Raw genomic sequence first — 23,832 nt, 5'->3', positions numbered from 1 at the left:
CTAAAATAATGTCTTTTTGATATGAAGATACCCCCGCGAAGAGTCGACATGTTCAGACCAAAAATAAATAACATTAAAAAAAAAAAAAAAAATCATAAATTGACACACTTTTCAGGAAAGGTTTCAAATGCATTAAAAAATAAATAAATAAAAAGCTATCCAAAAACAATGGAGACAATATAACTCTGGTCATATGTAACCACTCTGAAACCACTGCTAAGTAACCAAACAAAAGGGAGATCCTCCCTCAACTCAGCAATTTAATATGTTAGGTGTCTGTTCCAAAGAAATTGAACCTCGGTACCAGGAAATGCTGAATTTGCCACTACGTTAATCCGGGTGTGGAACAGCATCTCCTCAGGACACATACAAGCTGTAATAAACTGGATATCACAAGATACAGCATTTTACAAGGCAATGGGATGGCGTCAGTGGTTACCAACAGCTCGTACAACACTGTCTGAAAAAGTCGACTAGTTTTTGTATGTGTAGTACAATTTATATATATATATATTCTTCAGTTATCTTCATTTCATTTCTGTTTAATATCCTATATACGTGTTATGTATGGTTCTCTATAGCTGGTTCTGCTTAGATTGTATATATTATTATTATTATTATTATTATTATTATTATTATTATTGTTTATTTCTTAGCAGACGCCCTTATCCAGGGCGACTTACAGTCCTAAACAAAAATCCATTTCATACATGCTGTACTTTCTAACTATTGCAGCACACATTGATTCTGAAAATACTCCTCAAGTGGGTGAAGATTGCCCATGTTACACAGGCTTTAATGCTCACTTCACCAATGGGCTTTAGTGCAACACTTAAATGCTTCCTCACCTCATTTTGGGAAAAAAGAAAAAGAAAAAAGAATAAGGTTTCTGAAACGTTTCCTAAAGGCTTGCTTCATTTATTTATTTATTTATTTATTTATTTATTGCTGGAATAGTAAAGTAATGGCAAATAATATGAGCAGAAAACAATACTAGAGGGTAATAAAATGAAACGTTATGAACACATAGACAATGATCTTAAAGGGCAATACCCTATCGTTCCGTGTTTTATTTAGACTCGTATAAATTTCAACCAAATTTGAGAGCAATGAATTGCGTTTACAGTAAAAGGGCAATGCTACTGTACCATCTAGTGGATAAAAAGAGAAACACAGAACAGCCAAAAACAATGTTGTTCCATCATCAGAAATATGTTAGCTTTACTATAGATGTTTTGGCAGGAATTCAGTTTATACAGGAACTGCAAATTACTCTAGGTCTTACATCCCATACCTGTCTTTCATTACATGATATTCTATATTTCATGTTGGGTGGTCTTAAGAAAATATTTAACGGCAATACAGAATGAAGCACTACTAAACAATGTTGAGATACCTCTTTGTTTTCTTTGTAGAAAGCTGTACTATATACAAAACACTAGGAAGGGCTACACTTACGATTTCAGCACATGAAGCGATAGAAAAAAATATGAAGTGGAAAGGAAACAGTGAATACAAAACTAAGAACGTGCAAGTTTAAGCCCACACTAACTTATTATTACATTTCCAAGTTTCCTAGAAATATGGCAACACTTTCATTTAAAGGGAACTTTTGGTTTATTAACTGCTAACTATCTTCCCAACATGTTTCTTTTTAATTTCTTAATGATTAGCTAAGATACTGTGACTTCTTTATCAATCATTTTTTACATTTGTTTCTCAACACAATAACCCCCATAGAATCAAATAAATCGTGTTCTTAATTACCTCAAGTTGTAAAATTGTAATTAATATTGTATTACCTTTTTATTCAATTTAAGAGCATTGTCTTTCCCCTCCCAACAATTCTGTAGTTGAAGTTATCTAACTTGTTCAGTAGAATCATTTCACAATTCAAGGATTTATTTTTGTGCTATTTTAAATGTCTTTGTAGCCTGTACTGACAAACTGCTGTCTAAAGATACAGTACAACCACATACATTTGTTCTGTTTAACACATTTGCTTCCTTAAAAGATCACTCCTAAATCTATGTCTTCATCTATGTGTTCTTTGTTAAATGTAAAAATGACACAATTACGTAAAAGATTTTTCAGTTCAAGGAAAATAAAGGCAACAATTTTTTAGTTTGACAGAAGGCATGAAAAACCAACAGTTTTGTGCTATGAAAAATGATTTTCTTGAACACGTATATTTTCTAAGTCAGCACCATCTTCGTTAAAGTCCCCTACTTGGGTCACTGTTGAGACGCTGTGCTCCTGTCCTTGTGGAGATGGGCTGTAGGCGTGGTTCCTGAAGGATTCCTGATCATCCATTTCCCCAGCTAGCACAGCATCTTCGGCAGTCACCGTATTTAACAGCATACCTGAGTGGCTTAGAAGAGGACTCAAACCATTACCCAATGTTTCAAGCAGCAAACCGTTATCCACTGATTCACTGTGGTAGTCCCCGACAAGGCTTTCTTCATTAGATCCAAGCAAATGAGACAAGGAGCAAGATTTATCGTTAACCCGTACTTTTACATGATGACTCAACTCCCCTTGAATATTCTGTGTATCTGTAAAATCCCCTGATCTCCCAGTAGGCTGAAACGTTAAGCCTGGGGATAAAGTTTCAGCATCTCCCCCGCAAACAACTGCCTCCGCCATCACATGTCCCACAGTTGACCTTTGATCTGTTAAAATGTCAACAACACCTTGTGAACTGGTATATCTGAAGTTTTCTTCCTTTTGTTGATCTGTTTCACTTTCCATAATATTCATAGCTGACTCTTCAGCAGTCAGGGGAGATGTGTCTACCAACGTATTATTTTGAATGACTGGATCGATGTTGCCAACAACATTTCCACTACAACAAAGGCCAGACGCTAAAGTTTGTTCTTCCCCATCCAGTGAGTCCCCTTCACAGGTGATATTGTCATCACTTTCTCCTTCACCCCCTTCAGACAAACTGTTGCCCTGGTCATCCTCAGAATCATCTGGTTCATTTCTAACATCTGCGCCATGTGCAGGCCTGAAGCCTGAGTCTTGAGTTCCAGTCTCGCCTGCCTGGAAAACTCTTCTGCCCTCTTCTCTGTGAGCTGCAGGAGCTTGGCCCTCCTGTGCACTCCCGTTTTGTTGACGCACACTGGGCTTCACCTGTTGGTGACACATGGGGCAGGTCTCCTGGACGTAGAGCCATTTCCGAAGGCAGTTGGCGTGGAAGAAATGGCTGCAGTACGTCACTACTGCCGAATCCATCTCCTGCAGAGGGGAACACAAGCAAAGATTTCAAAAGTGGGTAATGAAATAACTGATATAACTATGCTGCTGTAATTTAGTCATTTGGGGATCAGAAAATATGCCTGGCTAATATAAATAATTCAAAAAGAAAAACACAAATTAGTGCTTTCACAAACATACATTTTTCATGCCTGAATATTCTTTCAAAATATAAAGAAATACAGAAATATGCCCCTCCCTAAGCTCCACAAAAAAAATACAATATTACAGTAAACCAGGTACCCAGTCAAATTACCTTATAAACAAGATAAACTTTTAATCTCTACAGCAGAATCAGTGTTATTTATTTATTAAACAAGCTACTTTCCTTTGATCTATATATTTGTGATAGTCATTTATTCTGAAAACATTTCAAGCTGTTTCTGTTCAGATGTTCTTCCCAGCTCTGCTCAAAACTAGTACAGTATGTCTGATTTATTTGACTGGTTTTCCGCAGTTGAGGAAATACAAAATCAGACAAAAGAAACACACTGTACTGTATTCGAGACCTCTGAAAACAAATGTCATGCTGGCAGCTAAAACCAACTCCAGCTCCATTAAAAACAAAACATGTGTCTACCCCTGGAAGCTTGAAAAAAGAATGAGTCAATTTACAGGACGAAACGGGAAATGTATTCGATTCCCCGCTGTGGATTTCTTTTGTTGTCCCCCCCCCCCCACTGCAGGGTTGGCTGATAACTCAGTTATAATCAGCAAAAAATATTCTAAACTTCAACTTTATGGACAAATCAGTTGTCTGCAGGAAGTGAGAGGAACAACCTATCTCAGTAGTGGTGGTGCTGATCATTTTGTATCAGAATAACGATTACGGCCGATAACACGATTATCAGTAAATCACTTTTTTTAGTGCAGTGCGCCTTTGATATTTCACTATTTGAAAATTAACAAACTGGGATAATTCAGTTTCTGTCAGTAAATTGTACAAGTACTTTATTTTGCTGTACACGGACCCTTCAATAATTTGTCAATATTTTTTTTTTTGTTTTGTTTGCAAGTCAGAAAACACACACAACAACAACAGGAAGCACTGTGCAGTCAAGCCCGAACAGATCCCAGCCCTCACCTGGAAGCAGATAGCACACACGTCACTGTGCCGCTCCAGCTGCTGCGCGGTTGCCCGGGGCAGCGAGTGGATCTTCTTGGCGGCTTCCTGTCGCAGCAGGAAGCTCTTCCAGCCAGACTGGGCGCGCAGCCACACGTTGAAGTAGGAGTGGATGATGATGACGGAGGCGCCCATCCAGCTCCACTCCCCGAAGAGGGACTCCCAAGTGCCGTAGCACACCACGCACAGCGCCACCAGGAACTCCAGCACCCGGCTCACTGCGTTCACGTAGTAGATGATCTCGTCCAGGCTCTCGATGGGGTGACTGCGGACCAGCTCGATCATGAACAGCATGTAGATCAGCAGGGTCCCCATCACCTGCACAGAACAAGGTGGGGGGTGGGAGACAAGTTTCAGATCAACCTAAAGCACAAATAAATCTCTATATCTTACATATGTAGATCACCGTGACCTACAGGCACAGTATGTACATTTATTAGCGAGAGTGTGGCATTTGAGCCTACAGATGGAGAATCTCCTCTCTTTGAATAGCTTGTGCTAAAGAAAATCCATACCAATGGTTTTCACATTAGATATAGCTGTTCTCTTGTAACAAAATATATTGATTGATTGTGTTCACTGGTAAATAAAACCAAAAACCTACAAGTTACATTCTTTTTGTGTGTGTGCTTTGTGCGACGGGGAGGGGGCAAGTAGATTTTTAAGAAGGACATGTAGATTTTTCTCCCTTGGACAACAATTTTTTTCAAAAACTGCACACCCTTGCAGTAGCTCAGAATTGTACTTTTTCCATTCAGCTGTAACTTCAAAAGGGTTTTATTGATCGAACCTGACCCAAGGAACCACAGAATGCAGACGTGTGCCGAATACGAAGGCAACAACTTAGAGTTACATCATTATGTAGAAAACCAAAAGTTAAGTCACGTGACTTCTGAATATGTCAAGTTTAGGGTATGCTTAAGAATATTATTATTATCTTTATTTTTATATAGTGCATTTCATAGCGGACCACCATCACAAAGCGCTTTACAGAGGTAGGCTGTGAACTGTGCATTATATGCAGTCACTTATAATAAACAGGACATTATTTAACATCTCATCCGCAGGATGGAGCACAAGGAGGTTAAGTGACATGCTTAGGGTCACAAAGTGAGTCAGTCAGTGGCAGAGTTGGGATTTGAACCAGTGATTTTACGGTTGCAAGCCCTGGACTTGAACCACTGGACCACACTGCCTCCTTGTGTGAGAACTGTGGATACCAGGGATCTTGTTTGTCTACCCAGTTAAAAGGTAAGAGCCACACCTGTAGTGATGTCAACATGCAGCTGGAGACAAGGATCAGGAGCCAGAAATCCATGTGGAAGAACTGGGAGATCTTATAGGCCATGAACCCAGGGAACACCAACAGGAACAGGCACATGCTCACCCCTCGAAAATGCTTCAACACACTCCTGCAATAAGAGCAAGAAACCAGCTTCATTCGAAAGGAACATCATTTCAATTAACACCCAGCATTGTAACCTTACCACTTCCCCACCCCACCTCAAACAATCACAAAAGACCAAAATAAGTTAATTGCTTGCTAACCTTTGATAAATTAAATAGATTGAAGCATAAATGGGGAAAAAAAAATGAAAAAGGGAGAGATCAAAACTGAGCAGACGGGCTTACACATGCAATTATAACAGCTTTAATGCCATTACATTTCATCTTTTCGAATTATATGGTTCTGGGTATTACTGGTGTGGTGTGCCATTTACAGAACAGAACTCCAGACTGTAGACAGGCTAGAAATAAATGGTAGGATATTGAAACCAGATTAAAGGGTCTGGGTGGGGCTGATTCCATCTAGGCTGCATGCATCACCTTTGAGGTTCTGAGTAAGGGGGTAACCTGTAAATAGGTTGATTTATATAATATCCATGTTCTGAGCTGTAATAATAATAATAATAATAATCATCTTTGCTTTTTTTTTCTTTTTTTTAAGAATTGTCTGTGTCTCTTTGATTTACATCCACCCCCTGGTTTATGTATTGCAATACAATAGTTAGAGGGTCACACCAGACCCACTGACATTGAAACTGCTATATCTCAGGATCCCTTTGAGTGCCATTGATTTTGGTCCCATTTTATTGGAAATATCTTGATTAATATAACACTGGAAATAAAATGGAATAACTCTGAAAATAATTAGTTTACCCACCATTATAAAAAACTAGTTAGCTAATACTTACATATGGACACTTGGATTGATCTGACTTTCTACTAAGTTTTATTTTCATGCAGATTATTGCAGGAATGACATTGGAGATACAACCCGCTTGCGGTCTGTCTGCTTTTATAAAGGGTTTGCGTACCTTGATTCTACCTGACTTTAAAATATTTCAGGTTGTTCTGTGACAATTTAAGACATTGTAGTAACTTCGTTGCTGGTAACAGATGACTGACACATTGTACATCACAGTGATGACTACAAAGTGCAGAGCATAACATATCAGATAATAAGGCAATAAATACTCCTACCTAAGCTCTACAAACCAGCAAGGGTGGTTGAATTCTAGAAAATTGTTGTACCAGAGTGGTACAACACATTCCCCAGCTGGTTACAGCAATGAATGTGTTCATAACTGCAAATAGACCACAGGCCAATTAACTAACTTAGCACCTGCTTAGAAAACATACCTGGACTGAAATTGAACTTGAGGGTCAGAGTTGGGAACCACTGCCACATATTATGAATTAAGAACCTTCACATTTCCATACCCCGCTGCTAAAAAATTGAACTGAACATTTTGTGCATGAATGTTGTAGCAATAATATTTGAATGCACCGAGGGTGCAAGTACTGGGCCCCCTTGTTGACAAGCCTGCCCTTTATCTGCCTCTCTGACCTGTTCCGTGAGGCTCCCAGAGCCAGGATGATGGGGTCAGTGATCTCAACCATGGACTGCAGCATAGAGGTAACCACAATGAACAGGATGATGCTAAGGAGGAAGGTGCGCTGCAGGACCTGCATGTCCAACAGTCCAGTCTGGAGAGCCAGCAACAGCAGGGTCACCCCCTCCGTCACCCCCCTAGCAAGAGATAGACAAGAAGACAGAAAACCTTTCAGATCTATTTGATATTACAGCAGGGTTATCCAAACCAGTTTGGAAAAGACCCTGTTCAGACTAGTGATCTCTTTGGGGTACTGGTTGTAATCCAGATCATATTAAAGTGTAGTCTTTATTTCACATTACTGATAATAAACCTCAGGATCCAGTGACATAACTTTGGTTTCAAAAGTGGGGGGACAGTTTCTGTAGCTAGGGCATATAGGAATTAAATTTAAAATAAACACTTATTTCATTCAGATTGGCGACTTTGCGGTCTCAAACTGCTTAGGAGGGCAGGAAAGGATATTTCACAGCCACACTAACAATAACATCCCAGTGTTCAAATAGAAACTATTTTTTATAGTACTGAGACCACAGACATCGGGAATGGTACCACGGTTGAGACATTTCTCAATGAAAAGAAGAGAAAAAAAATAGAAACAGTTCTTTATTACCAGGCTCTGCTTTCTCCTCTCTGCTTGAGATCACCCATAATGCACTGTGCACCAGCGCTGCCTCAGTTGATTGTTGTTTTTTTCTGGGTCCTAGTGGGGACTGCTATACTGACTAGTGTTTATATGAATAGATTATTCACACATACAAGTTTTAGTACTGCTGCAATTTGAGGGGGACAGTTGTGACAAATGTGTCCCCCACATCCCCCGTGTAAATTACTCCTATGTCAGGATCAGCTGAGAGAGCACATTATAAATCAGAGCCCCTCAAAGCTGTTGCCGAAGGTAAATTCGTGCCCGCATTCCGAGTGTTGTACCCGCGATGCCAGCTGACAATCTGCCATACTGATATATCAGTAGAGCAAGTAAAGTCATACAATCTACTATCCTGTGCTCTGAAATATGATCTTCTTAAGTTTTTTTTAATGTTTAAACAGGTCAGGGAAATGTCAGCAAAATCCTAATTTTATTCCATAACCTAGCCGGGAAAATACTGTATTGTAATATGAATTCTCCGTGATTGAAGTAGACCCCTAATTATAACCTCACCCTTATGAGAACGACACAAATATGCCCGTGGCCAAGTTTGTTTACCTGTGCATGACGTTTTCGTTGTGGACAGCAGCGTAGCCCCCCAGGTAAAACTTGCAGAGGTTGAGCAAACCCAAGGCCAGGTAAGAAACAATGAAGGTGAGACCCAGTAATGAATATGGAGTACTGCAGCACTTCGACACACTACAGAGGGAGACAACGCATACAACGCTGAGCTAAATATATACTGTCTGGAGAGATTTTCTATGTCATGCACATCCATTCACTAAATAGGTCTCAAATGTGTAGTTTTGAATGTTTTGGCAAGCATGCACCTTCATTTTAAAACCTGACATCCTGAACCACACTAGGTTAAAGAAAGCTCTGTTTACAGCCTTGCTTTCTGCTGTCTTGTACATTCATGGTCATTTCACATGGAGAGTGAAATTGTCCCCACCCCTTCAAGCCATCTTTCCTGTTAGTAACCAACCAGCCGCTTCCCCTAATGTCTGACATGCTTTGCAGCCACTAAGATTGTTGAACCCTAGCAAACAAACTGAGAAAATTCTTTTTACCTAGTTTAGAAACAGTTTTTTTTTTTTTTTTTAATGAAATTGCAATGCCGCGTTTCTTTTGAAATTGCACATTTGAGACCTATATAGACTACAATGGAATTGCATGACAGGTAAGATTTATGAAAGCAGTTGGTTAGCCGTTGGTGTTGTGTACCTGGTAAGGAAAACATAGAGCACTCCCTGCTGGCTGAGGAAGTTATTTCTGGCGGTTGCAGAAGAGTAGATCTGAACCACGAAGAGAATGAACCAGAAAACACTTAAGAGTGTCGGAACAGCAAACTGATTCCACAGAGAAATCCCCACCGCCAGAAACCGGTACAGCTCAGTCATCTGAGGAAACAGGCACAGCCGAAATGCAAAGGTTCCAGCGTCAGTCCAACAGATTGACAAGAAGGTGTTTATACCTCTAAGTACATGACAGAAAAAAGGTACAATAACTGCCAAACAGGATTGCCCTTATGCCCTCAGCATGAATGAACAGATTTTATATATTTTTTTTAAAGATTGTGTTCACACTTTCCACACTTTTGTTCAGGTTTGCAACCATTTCTAGTTGTTCTGTTGGTCTCTTGGTCCAATATTAAGTTATCATTTTGTTTTATAAATCTGTCTTTATCATACCTTATCTGGTTATTAATTTGATTGAAGAAGCCTAGCTGCCAGGCACTGAACAGCTTTCCTCATTCCATTCAAATAATGTAACCTTTCAACTCTGCTGGTCCTGTCTTTCTCTAATTTAATATATATATATATACACACACACACCATGGTTTGCATAAGTATTCACCCCCCTGCAAAGTTTTCACATTTTGTTGAATTACAAATAATGTATGCACAGTTTTTCAAACAAACATTTTTTTATTCAAAGCTGTAGTGGTTAAACTGAACACTGTTATATGAGGAGGAGGTTAAATGTCAGCAAAACCTGCAAAGAAAATGTACAAAATGAAACTTACTGGTTGCATAAGTATTCAGCCCCTTAAGTCAGTACTTGGTAAAAGCACCTTTTGCAGCAATTACTGATATGAATCTTTTTGGATAGGTCTCTACTAGCTTTGCACAGTATGATGGTGAAATTTTTGCCCATTCTTCCCGGGAAAATTGCTCCAGTTCTGAGAAGTTTGTTGGGGATTGTCGATGGACTGCAATCTTCAAGTCTCGCCATAAATTTTCGATGGGATTCAAGTCAGGACTTTGACTGGGCCACTCAAGAACATTAATTCTCTTCTTGTTCAACCACTCCAGTGTGGCTTTGGCTTTGTGCTTCAGGTCATTGTCCTGCTGAAATGTGAATTTCCTCCCCAGTTTCAGAGTCTTGACTGACTCAAACAGGTTTACCTCAAGGATTCGCCTGTACTTTGCACCATCCATTCTCCCCTCTATCCTGACTAGCTTCCCAGTCCCTGCTGAAGAGAAGAATTCCCATAACATGATGCTGCCACCACCATGCTTGACATTTGGGATGGTGTTGACTGGGTGATGTGCAGTGTTGGGCTTGCGCCAGATGTAACGCTTGGAATTTAGACCGAAAAGTTCAATTATTGTCTCATCTGACCACAAAACCTTTTTCCACATGTCTGCACATGCTTTTTCGCAAACTCCATATATGCTTTAAGATGAGGCTTTTTGAGTAATGGCTTCTTTCTTGCCACCCGTCCATACAGGCCAGCTATGTGTAGGGACCCTGAACACTGACTCCCATCTCAGACACAGAATTTTGCAGATCTCTCAAGGTAATTGTTGGCTTCAGAGTTAAATCCCAAACCAGTTTCCTGCTTGCCTGGCTGCTCAGTTTGGGAGGACGACCTGATCTGGGCAGTGTCTGGGTGGTATGAAGCATCTTCCACTTCTTAATGATAGACTTCACTGTGCTGAGAGGGATACTCAGCACCTTTGAAATGTTCTTGTCCCCTTTTCCTGCTCTGTGCCTCTCTACCACTTTATCCCTGACCTGTTTTGAAAGCTCCTTGGTCTTCAAGGTTGCTTTGTTGGATCACTATGTGAGTTGCAGCTTGAAAGTCTTTATATACCTGAGGGAAATTATCTACAAGTTAAACCACTTTGAGTATACACAGGCTGAAACCATTTCACTAATTTTGTTGCCTTTCAAACAAATCATTTGCACCTGAGCTGATTTAGGGCTGCAGTAGCAATACTTGTACAATACTGGGTTGAATACTTATGCAACTGCGATTAATCTGTTTTTCTCTGTAAATCTTACTTATTTATATTCTATATGCATTTTTTAACTTTATCAATGTTTAGTTTGTGTAGATTCTACATGTAAAGTCTAATTTGAAAGCGTTGTGGAGTACGCTCAGGGTGGTGAATACTTCTGCAAACCATTGTAAATATATTAGGGATGCACCGAAACCAGGATTCGGTTTCGGCCCAAATACCTACTTTTTGAGCAGGGTTCGAATTCAGCCGAATACTTAGGATTCGGTGAACCGAATCTGAATCCTATATCCCCCCAGACGCACATCAATTTTAATACAGCCCTCTAACGTGTGCAGTTCTTTAAATAAAAGACACGAATCTGGTATTGAACGTAACTTGTATTTAATAACAAGAACACGTTTGATGAACTCTGTCACAGCTCTCAGCTCTCTAAATTATTGGTGGTGCACGCACTAAACACGTCACGCAGCTGCTAAAACATACCCCCATATGTAACAGAACATTCACATCACAATTTTCATGGAGTAAAGTCATGCAGTAAACCTGTAATATGTAGTAATGGCAAACTGTTGTAGACTTTTATACTTTGTTGCTTTGTCTGTCAAACGTGTTCTAGAGATCATACTGAGATAAAAACAAACAAAAAAAAAAATCGGTGCACAAAAATATATATTTTTTGTAACTTTACAACTGTCAGATGTGCAAGAACAATACGCTTTAGTAAATTACATTACGTTATTGTAATGTGCCAGTTGGACCATTTGGGAACTGCTGTGTTTTATTAAAATAATTTGTAAACTATTTTGTAGCCTATTTTATGTGTGTTTTATTTCGCAGGGTGATTAAGGTCACTCATCACAGTAATCTTTTCCTCATAGCTCTCAGATCAGGTGACACAGGTTGAAACGTCATTAAAGAAAATAGTGGGTTATAGCAAAGATACAGCTCTCCTTTCTTGTAAAGGTAAAGTAAACGGTTCTGTATTTTGACGTTTCTGTTGTGGGGAGAGGGGGCTATATCCCTTATTCAGGGATATATTTCCATTCGGTAATAAAAATACTATTAACTAAAAGGCTCAAAACTATAGATTGTGCACGTCCTTTGTAAGTAGCTGCCAGTCTGTTTTTCATTCAACAGTTTCCTTCAGTTTTCTTGAGTTTTTGGAGATTCGGTATTCGGATCATTATTCGGCCAAATCTTTTGAGATGGATTCGGTATTCAGCCAAATCCCAAGGAAGAGAAATCTCAACTTTGCCTGTTCTAATTCTAATTTGTCATTAAAGAGTCAGTTTACCTCAATCTGCAGAACCTCCCTGTAGGCAGACCTGGCCAGTTTGTAGGGCACAAAGAGGTTTGAGAGCAGGAAAGCGGCCACCTCGACGGCAGTGAGGACCATGGAAAAGGTGTTGACTGTGAGCAGCATGGTGTGAGGCACAGCAAACAGCCTGGCCACCAGGGGGAGCAGATGAGCAGAGAACAGCCAGACCTGCCTGGTCTTCATCAAGAAGGCACAGAGCGTGCTCAGAATGATCTGACCTAAAAACACACAAACACAAGGAAACTGGGTAGGCATCTTCTGATACACCTGGGGTCCCATCACCCCTGAAGATACAAAGGTGTCTCCTTATGAGCTTGGCTTCAATTGTTATGCAAATTTAAGCAGAAAAAAAAATCACTACCACCCCACAATGTAATGCAATGCAAATGCAGTTCATGCAACTTCACAGGCCAAAGTAAGCATTCTTTCTGGGGTGGAGATATTAGGTACCAGGCTTTTACTCAAGCTTCTATTGCATTTAAACGTTGTTCCTGAGATCATAAGTTACCTTATGAAGGACTATGCATCCATAACTTTAATTCTCATTAATGCTTAGAGTGTATGCAATTATTTCCATAAGAATGCAGCTGATTTTCAAACCATGTATTTAAAGTACACTGACTATCATGTGACCTGCTGGTACAAGCAGTGACAATACAGCAGTTGAAATTACATTTTGGGCTAGATGTCAGGATATGCGCAAAGTGATTTGCAGGTGCAGTGCTAAAGTGTTATCATCTCACTCCGCAGGTCATCCTAGACCTAATAGCTGAACTGAGGGATGAGCTAGACCCCAGCATCAATCTAGGGACCACTATCCATGCACATGTGAAAGTGCTGCGTTCTCTGCACTACTTAGCCTCTGGTTCCTTTCAGACCACAGTTGAAATGTCTGGACGGATAGCCTAATCAACCTTTTCCAGAGTGTTAGGCACATTTCTGGATGTCATGCTGATGTTGGCGAGGCTTTTCCAAACAACTCAGTTTCACGTTGAGTGACCTCAGCCGTAAGCTCAGCTCCTTCTCAGAAAACTTTTCTTCTCTTTTCCGTGCACCAAGAGGACTTTGCTGCCCTTCCTCTGACATAAATACAGTGATGCCTTGATATTTCACAATCAGATCATTCATGAATTCGAAATAACAGAAAAAAGATGGAGCACTATACTGTACGTACATACGTAGTACATAAGTTTACATTGTACCATAGGCAAATGCACGCATAAACAAAACTGAAACTTTTAATATAGCGCTCTAATTCGGACATGGATACATTAATTTTACAAAAACAACTTACTTGTCAGGGCAGTAACAAACCGGTTGAAAGCCAGGGAGTCCAGATACACTGCTCTTTCATAGCCATGCTGAATCTCACCCTGCACATAATCCCTGCCACAAAAACACAACAGAATATTACTTTAGGGACCCCTGTGTATTTCACTACCCTTCGCTAGCATGAGTGGGGGAGGGGGAGAGAGAGCCCTGGTATAGCACATTGGCCTTCCCCTTGGGACCTGCTTCAAATCATAAGAATAAGACTCTGATTGGTTTAGGACCCAGTCCAATGTGATTCAAGCAGACCACTTGGAATAAGAATTGCTTTTCCATACAGTTCTGCAATCAAGTGGCCTCCAGTGGAATATATGACACTTATGTTCTCTATAAAATGTGTGCTGAATGGAAAGAAGCATTACTTAAGAATTGTGTTCAGGTAAATCTTACTAAAATAAGTAAAATACACGCTCTAGCATTGGTGCATCAGTAAACTATACAAACTGAACAGAGACACCTCCTTATATGGCAAGGCCAATACAAAGATAAATAACCTGTAGAGAAAACTGTTTGGTGAGCCTTACCTACCCAACTGCAGAAACCTCAGTGAAATTAAAGCAAACCCATTATTCATTCATTTTTTTATAATTCTTTTTTTGGAGTTGACCGATAGCTCAGTAACATAAAGAGACCGGTCCCAGTCAAACTGACTTGGACAAACCGTGAATGCTCTGGTTTCTTCACTGTTCTTATAAACGATTAAAAACAAGGTCAGACAGTTATTCAAGCTGGTTACTTTACCTGGAGATCTGGTGTCCCACGTAGAGCAGTAAGACTGCGAGAATGTGAAGATACAGCTTCACAATGTGTCTCAGAGGCAAGACCAGCACAACAACACTGAAGAGATGACCTGTGAGTTAAAACAAGACTGACTTTCAAAACTGACATTGTTATTATTACATGTGGATGGACAAACACTATGGGCTACCATGGGCAGCCTGGGAAGCATGGATTCAATGTGAGAAGTCTGCAAGGTGTTTCTAAGTCTTCAGCAGGGAGCATGTTCCTTAATGAATGCCTCCTCTTTTAGGGAAGTTGTGGGGTGGATTGTGAAGTCTGTGCTCCAGAATGGTCCTTCGTTTTGAAATCTGCTTCTCTTTAACATCAACAATGTGTGCAGTCTTGGATTAAGGGTGAGTTAAGAGTACGCAAAAAAAAAAAAATCATTAATACATTACTTACTATAGTAGACATGTCAAATTAATTTGTTAAGCAATTGGCAGAATGTGCTCGCTACAACCATGGAACACCATTCTACTAAACACTCAATAGTGCTATTTTTAGAAATACTAAAAGTAACTGAAAAAATTCAGTTATTAAAAGTCTTTCTCATAGCCCTCAATGACAAACAGCCAGGAAACTCAGTAGCTCATTAAGTGCCGTTGTCCTTATCTCCCTGGCAACTCCCTGTTATATTCATTTTCTCTTTATATTATGAAAAATGACTCTACTTTTGTTAACTGCAAAAGTCTAAATGCAATGTATCAAATTACGTAAAGACAGCTGTGTTCTGATTTTTTCTTTCAAAGAAAAATGTATTTGATACTTAATGGGCTAAAGGGCATGTTATGGAGGGGGAGAGTAGGGGTGAGGGGGGCACAGTTCATGACCTGAGAAAGTCCATGGAATGCCAATCACAACCCCTCACTGCACCAGTAAGAACCCACAAGTTTTACCTCCTGGAAACAGTGCTGGCGTACTTGACCATATTTTCATTCAAAATGTATACCCCTATCATGAATATGGAAGCACCTGCTAACCAAGCACCTGCTATTATCCCTCAAATCTGCTCCATTGTTGTAACAGGCCAGATTCTGGGCAAGAACCGGTGATCCCGCACACTATGCAAAAGAGTGGGTCTCATCCGCATTTGTGGTTTTAGAGCTTTTAACCTTCTCAGTAACAGGGGACAGAATCCATAACGGCAGTGTATCACACAACACTGCCCGGTACAGTCGCCTGCAGTGAACAGACCTACAACAGGGAGATGCATCATCAGTCCTGGGAGGGAAAGCCCATTTGCAAAAAATTGTGTGCTACATATAACTTGCAGGGCTGGGGTCAATTCCATTTTTTTTCAAATCCAATTTTATTTCCAAGTAATTGGTACCTGGAAATTTATTTTAAATAGTAACTGGGGCAAGTGGCTCAGCTGGTAATTGAGAAGCTGCATGGTGAGCAGGGCGAGTCACAGCGCAGGTTTGGGTTCTGGCTGGTTCACCCAGGAACTCGCTGACATCCATTTTCGAGTTCCTGGGTGAAAAAAGTAAGCAGGCTTCGTTGTGGGACGCCCACTGAACCTTCGGGTCTCGTGAGCTATGTGGCGAATTGCTACGATGAGGTGAAGAGCGATTGGCCATACCATGTTGCGAGAAAAATCGGGTGGAAATAATAACTTAACACAATAAAAAAAAAAAAGTAATTGGAATTAAAAGTTATTCACCCCAACCCTGATAACTTGCATTTCAATTATTTGTCCAACCCTATACAACCTGTCATACTGTACACCAATTGCTGGTGTGGACAAATACATACACTCTCATATGTACGATATTTTGCAACAGGACAGCGGCTTGAGAAATTACATAATTACTTGTAGTTGTCGTTAACAAATACATCAGTCTTTCTGTTAGGTTGGCCAAAGGGAGGGGGGGTAACAAATACAACATTAAAACATGTGCTAGATAATGTCTGCATTCCTCCAACTTGTGAATGTGCTTACCCAAGTAATAAATGTTCCACATAACATATTTGTATTTAAACATCATGTCTTCATTTTTGGACCGAAGCTGCTCTGTGATACTGTCGATGTCACACTTGTAGAGCAAGTCCAGCATCAGAATGCTCGGGACCCTCAGAGCGACATTTGCAATTTCTTCCAGTCTTGGCATTATTTATTTATTTCGTATCGTCTTAACGATTAATTTCCTCCAGGCAGGCACGGTACTTGGATATGTTACAGAAAAGTCAGTATTGCATTTGTTGTAGTTTAGAAAAACCACGTCATCTTTTTTTCTAATGCGTTTGCCAAGTCTTTTAACCACGTCATGCTGTTTTATTTTATTTTATTTTTTTACTGCTCAGTTCCACTTACTTGACTTTAAATTTTCAAGTACACTTCTGTGCGGCATTACGTTTCAATATGTTTATATCCCACAACGAAAATACATTTGTGTTATAGTCCTCTTTTACTTCTTCTGTCGCCAGTACTGCTGCTGTTTCTGCCGTTCCGTTGTTGCTCAGGTCAGGCTACAATGCAACCAAAGACAGATTTTGCTTACAGTCTTGAACCCCATGATGTAATTTTGCAGAGAGAATCCATTCGTAATCACATAGAAACATAATTCATAAAAACCAACAACAAAAACAATAATTTCTTTCTAACGTTTTTTGTACCACAAAACCATGCGCTTCCTGCTTCTACACAGCCATGATTGTGATGTGAACTTTATCCTACATCAAATACGTAAACCAGAAGCGACTTAATTAAATGAGGTCAATCTCCAATTCCTTCTCCAGAATATTTCTGCATACGTTGCGAGGTTTCCCAATCACTGTCAAATGCTTAAGGTACAAGGTTCATGCTATTTTAAACTGCCATGCTGTTTTAAAAATTATTATTGAACATCTCTGACGTTGCCAATTATTTTTTTACAGAAACCCGCCCACTTCTTCCTCAAAACCCGCCCAATGAGGAGCTTAAATTGTGACATCACCATCACCACGGATGGTATTCCCCATTATAACAAATAGCAACTACACTGCTTGCAACTGTAACTTGTTTTGTGTGTTATGTGCTTAATTACCAGGGATCCTAGGTAACACTAGTTATATGCAAGGCTTTTTTTGGCTGTTTGATAAATAAATCAGTACACTTATCATATATAATCATCAACACAGTCAATTTTGCTAGCCCAAAAATTAGGCACCCGCCATGCCATTTTCACAATAAAACGCGCCTAATCTGGCAACACTGTACAGTGCAATTTTACAGTTTAGCCCACAGTCAAACCATAGCATATCTGTTTATAGCACATCACAGCACCGCCCTTGCCGCATTATTTTGCAATGCCTTACACTCGTTTGGTCGCCAGTTAAAACAATAAAAAAAAATGTATGTATATATGATTTAGCTGTCTGTAGTTATCGTCAGCATACTTTAAGTGATTGGAAGCTGAGATTACTTTTCTTATACCATTACAGCACTGTGAGCCATAATCAGTTAATTTGAAAACCAGGCATGAATCACTGATAACACCGTGTAACAATTTTTTTTTTTTTTTTTTTTTTTTTTTTTTTTGTTCCTGGGTAGTAAGTGTTATTTCCTAATTGCTTATGCCTCAAAAGTATAGAAAATGGCTATTATTCCCCACAAACTTTGCTTTTGTGACCAGGACAGTGATATTTTGAAATTTACCTATTTTCCAGAACATTCCAGATAGATTCAGTGCTGAGTAAACTTGGAGTAACTTCTAGAACTTTCTAGAACTTTCCAGTAATATAAATAGTAGTATAAATACAGGGGCCTTAAGCCCATCAGTTCAGTTTAGTTCCAGCTGCCTAAGTGGATACATATCTGCATTTTTCTGAGATGGTATCAAGGTCATAAGAGACTTCAAAATGGTGGCATTCCTGATGGGTCTCCAAGGCGGTTTTACCAAGTTTCCCTGCTATCTTTGCCTTTGGGACAGCAGGGACACCAAGGTGCACTACCACAGGCGGGACTGGCCACAGCGGACCGAGCTCTCTGTGGGGAGGAACGTCAAGTGGGAGCCACTGGTGGACCCCCGGAAGGTGCTGATGCCACCACTGCACATCAAATTGGGCCTTATGAAACAATTGGTCAGAGCTCTAGATAAGGAGTCGGCAGCCTTCAAGTACCTTCAAGACTTCTTCCCTAAGCTGTCTGAGGCAAAGGTCAAAGCCGGTATCTTCGTCGGACCACAGATAAAGAAGATCCTGGAGTGCAATGAATTCCCCAAGAAGCTCACTAGTAAGGAGAAAGCGGCTTGGAACAGCTTTGTCGCAGTGGTTCGGGGCTTCCTGGGCAATCACAAGGCCGAAAACTATGTGGAGCTGGTTGAGACTCTGGTGAAGAACTACGGCACAATGGGCTGTAGGATGTCCCTCAAAGTCCATATCCTTGATGCTCATCTTGATAAATTCAAGGAGAACATGGAAGCGTACTCGGAGGAGCAAGGCGAGCGCTTCCACCAGGATATACTGGACTTTGAACGCCGCTACCAAGGACAGTATAACGAGAACATGATGGGAGACTACATTTGGGGGCTGATTCGTGAAAGTGATTTACAGTATAATCGTAAATCTCGAAAAACTACTCACTTCTAAGTCTTTTGTAGTCATTTTTGTATTACTTTAGTATAAATACATGTTAATGTGGATTCATATGTTGTTTTTTTCTGACTATGTGAACGAAAAGACACAAATTCGCCCGTTTTCTCATTGGAAATAGGTAAATTTCAAAATATCACTGTCCTGGTCACAAAAGCAAAGTTTGTGGGGAATAATAGCCATTTTCTATACTTTTGAGGCATAAGCAATTAGGAAATAACACTTACTACCCAGAAACAAAAATTGTGTTACATAGTGTAATATATGGGGCTCAAGCATCAATGTGGGAAACATTAAAGTCACGCATAATGCAAATAAATCAGCTGTTCTGCCAAATTATAGTGTGGATGCTTCACAATGAGAACTGTTATTGCAGCGTTTAAAAAGTAAAATATTCACTGGCAGCTCTGACAAACCGGAAGGTGGTCCTTCACATATTCAAATCTATTTATACAAAATCTCCCCGCTTTTTTGAAAAGATCTGCATTTCCCTCATTTTTATTTTGTATTTGCTATGCTCTCAATAGTATCCATCAGTTCTGGCATATTCTACTGTACTTACTGATGCGGTTTTCTCCCACTGCTAATTAAAAATAAATAAATAAATAATTTAGCCACCTAGCTAACAATTTCATCCCAAGGGCTACAGAGAAACTTACTGTCTTTAAATTGGGACTTTAGTGAAGACCGCGTGTGTACGTGAGTACATTGTAGTAGTAAGTCATAGTTATTTAATTACTCACAGGCTGTAACCCCCAACTGCACAAACCAGAAAGCATTTTTGTAAATAGCAACACATGTAATGAACCAGAGGTGTCGCCAGGGATACAAAAGTGAGGGGGTCACAGTGTCGGACATAGCAGACCTATAACACAGAATAAATCACAAATCTGCATTATCACTCCGCTGTAGCAACACTCCTATGAACATTAACCGTCAGTAAAATAAATAAATAAATAAATAAATGAATATCTTTAGAATTTTCCGAATAGATCCCTCCAGCTTCTCATTTTTTGATGCAAAGACGTTGCCAATCTCTCTCAGGTCAAGGCTGGTACACCTGTCCTTGTGGGTATGGAGCACTGCAAGGCTGTTTAGTCTTTGAGCAGTTGTTGTGGCTGTCAGTTAGGTTTTCAACCTCCTTAAACATGAAAAAGACCTCTCTGCAGAAGCTGATGATGCTGGAATAACAAGGGAAAGTCTTAGCAGTTTTGCCACTTCGGAGTATAAAAGGGCAGCAAGGCCAGGCTCATTTATTTCCTTTGCTATGTCATGCACTGAGTTGGCACCTTTTCCACACATGTGCTCTGGCAAGACAGCTAGCTGGTTCTTCAGTCGGTCAGAATCTAAGTCACTTCCAAAATGAGAAGTCACTTCTTCAAATGCTGTGAATGACATATTGTTGGGCAGTGTGGCAGAAAACATTAGGCTCTCTATCTTCACATAGATTTCATAGGTATCCTGACCAAATCCTTCCTTAATTTGGTTGATTAATACATCTAAAATCTGAAAATAAGTTTGTCTATAGTAGTCTTCTAGGGCGCTGAAGCTGTAAGCTGTGTCAGAACTTGAATTCCTCTTTCTGGGAAGACACCATTGCCGAGGAAGCTGAGGCTCATTTACTTCAAGCTGTCTTGTTTTGTTCATGCAGTCCTGCCACAGGGTAGCAAATTGTTCATCTGAACAAAGTGCAGACAAGACTTCAGTGGTTGGGGTTTTGTAAAATACAACTTAATGTTTCTACTGGTTCAAAGGTAATCTTAGAAGCCATTAAGCCAAAAATAAATTAGAAAGTCATCATTACCTTACAAAAACCATCTGCTTTTGTTGCACTTTCACTTCTGTCTGATGAGGCAATTGTTTCTAAAGTATTTCATGAAGCTGTAATGGTGCAGAAGTGCAGCAACAGACTTCACACGTAAGAACATAAGAACATAAGAACATAAGAAAGTTTACAAACGAGAGGAGGCCATTCGGCCCATCTTGCTCGTTTGGTTTTAGTAGCTTACTGATCCCAGAATCTCATCAAGCAGCTTCTTGAAGGATCCCAGGGTGTCAGCTTCAACAACATTACTGGGGAGTTGGTTCCAGACCCTTACAATTCTCTCTGTAAAAACAGTGCCTCCTATTTTCTGTTCTGAATGGCCCTTTATCTAATGTCCATTTGTGACCCCTGGTCCTTGTTTCTTTTTTCAGGTTGAAAAAAGTCCCCTGGGTCAACATTGTCAATACCTTTTAGAATTTTGAATGCTTGAATCAGATCACTGCATAGTCTTCTTTGTTAATTTAGCCTGTCTGCATATGACATGCATTTTACTGCCCATCTTGTGGGACACAGAGTTTTCAGTTTACCAAACCTTGCAGAATCTTCGCTGTTTTCAGCAGCAATGTCTTTTTGAGCTTATTCAAAAACAGATCCACATTTGGCAGACATACGAATGAAAGCTGATTCAAAGTGAATTAATGCATATTTGATCATCTTTACAATGCTTGCAGAATCCTTAGCAGCACACTCATAGAAGCCAAGGAAGTCTTCATGTATTTTAAAAGTATATGAAACGTGGCAAATAAGTATTGCACTTTGTTCTTTCATTGAAGCATCTGTTGTCCCATCAACAATGAGGCTAAAGAATTCATTGCTTCTTATTTCAGCTGACACTTTCCTCAGAAGTTATACAGACATACAATTCAAAAGCTAATTTTGTATTTCATAAGAACAGAATGTTTCCTGTCTCTGAAGCCAAGTTGTTGGAACTGGAACACCCTTTGCTCTTAGCTGAAGCAACTTCATAAAATTGCTGTCTTCGTCTGTGCAGCCTCTAATAGCTAAACCTTGCTCACCTAAGAAAAGCAATGTTTCTGTTACCTTGAAAAAAGCCTCCTGGGCAGTGGCTTGGTCTTTCTGTTTTGATGAATGTAAGTGATTAATTACAGAAGTCGACTGTGTATAATTAGGCCACTTTATTGCAGGTTCTTTGTGGCATGCAGAAGCCTCATGTGTTCTAAACTTCTCTAGCCCTTTCTTACAGTTACAGAACCCTTTTGTGATGAAGGCATCATTGGCACATTTTGAAAAAGCAGCATTTTAAGTCCATAACACATTTTACATGTGTGGCAAAACACTGTGTTACTCTCTGAGCACCAATCAAGCCAATTCCAAAATTCAAATCATGATGTCTAAAATGGTTGTTCACTATTGCCTGTCTTTTGTTTCTGACCTGCCATATTTTAAGGTTGGTGGGGCTGTAATGTTAACATAAAATTGTTGTTTAGAGCCTAGAACCTCATCTCCTTCTGCAAATGTGCACAGATGCACATCAGTGCTATCTTCTACTGTATTGTTTTCAAATGTGAGACTCTCATTGCATGCTTCTTGTTTGTCTGCATTTGCAGGAAACACTTCACTGAAGATGGCCTCAGAATTCTGACCCTAGTCATTGATGTCCTCTGATGAACAATAAAATAAACATTGGTGTCAATTTCAGCTTCGTGGTCAGCAAGGTGACATGCCTAAGATAATTTTTTTTCCTTTGTCATCCCGTCTGGTGCTGTCAATGTCAGTTTCTCAACACACAGTACAGTAGTGGTTGATTGATCTGTAGGAGCATTTACTAAGGTTTCAGCCTATTTTAGAGACCCCAAGTGTTGTTGATGATTCCAACTTAAGCATTTCACATCAGGACTAGCAAATTTCAAAAGGTAATAGTCCTTTAGACTAGTAACACAATATTGTTAGTTTCTAACCCTGGTTTAACCTTTAAAGTGGTTTTGTGTACCCCAGAATAGACCATCTTTAGTACCTCTATCTGTCATATGTCATTATTTGATCACAAACTGGGCATCTAATTCCAGAAGATACATTCCCTTTAGCAGCCATGCAAAATCTCTAGCATTTGCTTCTATGTTCTCCATTCATCAGGCCTGATTGAAAACTGTTATGGCTGCTTCAGGTCCATGTGGGGACAGTGTGGTCATTTTAATAATTATTATATATTTTTTTCACATGATTAAAGTCAGTAGACAGGGGCGTGTTAAATACAATAAAAAAACATGCTTAATTATTGTTCTGTATCTCCAAGGATATACTGCACATAAGACCAGTGGGCTATAAACATACTAGTAAAAAAAAAACTAAGACATAACATTTGAAACAGTATTTTAACTTTTAAGTCCAATAAAAAGTATGCACTTGCCTGACTATAATGCACAATATGTTTTGTAGGGAATTTCAGCAAGGACTTTCTATGGCAGGTGCCATTGTCACACAATGCTTTTACCACCAGATTTGCCATCAGATGTTGGCTCATCAAGTGAGGAGGCGGAAATCAAATAGACCTTGTATCGGAGAGTAGCAGTGGGGATTCCTGCAGTGAACAAGACCTATTTGATTCAACAGAATACATCTAGTACTTCAAAAAACAAGTCTACATCAGAAAGTCTACATCAGAATGGTTGAAGAACACAAAATTTAACGTTTTGGAATGGCCTAGTCAAAGTCCAGACCTAAACCCCATTGAGATGTTGCGGCAGGACCTGAAACTAGCAGTTCATGCTCGAAAACCCACAAATGTCACTGAGTTGAAGCAGTTCTGCATAGAGGAGTGGGACAAAATTCCTGCACGGCACAGTGAGAGACTAATCAATAACTACAGGAA

At 39.8% G+C, this 23,832-nt stretch overlaps 1 protein-coding gene across 1 annotated transcript; it reads right to left on the bottom strand.

Moving 5' to 3' along the window:
• Positions 1-1,039: 1,039 nt before the first annotated feature.
• LOC117408377 (RING finger protein 145-like) lies at positions 1,040-17,459 on the bottom strand. Its single transcript, XM_034013323.3, has 10 exons — positions 16,548-17,459; positions 14,567-14,675; positions 13,791-13,882; positions 12,473-12,714; positions 9,152-9,327; positions 8,486-8,626; positions 7,233-7,415; positions 5,646-5,793; positions 4,343-4,699; positions 1,040-3,240 (listed from the first exon to the last, which is right to left on the bottom strand). Exons 1-10 carry the CDS (start codon positions 16,714-16,716, stop codon positions 2,161-2,163), a joined length of 2,697 nt encoding a protein of 898 aa, XP_033869214.3. The 5' UTR covers positions 16,717-17,459; the 3' UTR covers positions 1,040-2,160.
• Between the last annotated feature and the right edge of the window lie 6,373 nt (positions 17,460-23,832).

This window comes from Acipenser ruthenus, chromosome 2 (genome assembly GCF_902713425.1).
Source record: "Acipenser ruthenus chromosome 2, fAciRut3.2 maternal haplotype, whole genome shotgun sequence".
NCBI classification, from domain to species: Eukaryota; Metazoa; Chordata; class Actinopteri; order Acipenseriformes; family Acipenseridae; genus Acipenser; species Acipenser ruthenus.
The sequence above is the reverse complement of the archived record's forward strand: the minus strand, read 5'-3'. Positions and strand labels throughout refer to the sequence as shown.

Bases quoted from the DNA above. Each gene is read 5' to 3' on its own strand.
- LOC117408377 (XM_034013323.3), bottom strand. From the start codon at position 16,716: ATGCCAAGACTGGAAGAAATTGCAAATGTCGCTCTGAGGGTCCCGAGC. The intron at 13,883-14,566 runs GTAAAGTAACCA...TTTTTGTGGCAG, and splicing joins GTGGGACACCAGATCTCCAG to GGATTATGTGCAGGGTGAGA. The intron at 7,416-8,485 runs GTAAACAAACTT...ATCTCTTGCTAG, and splicing joins AACGAAAACGTCATGCACAG to GGGGGTGACGGAGGGGGTGA.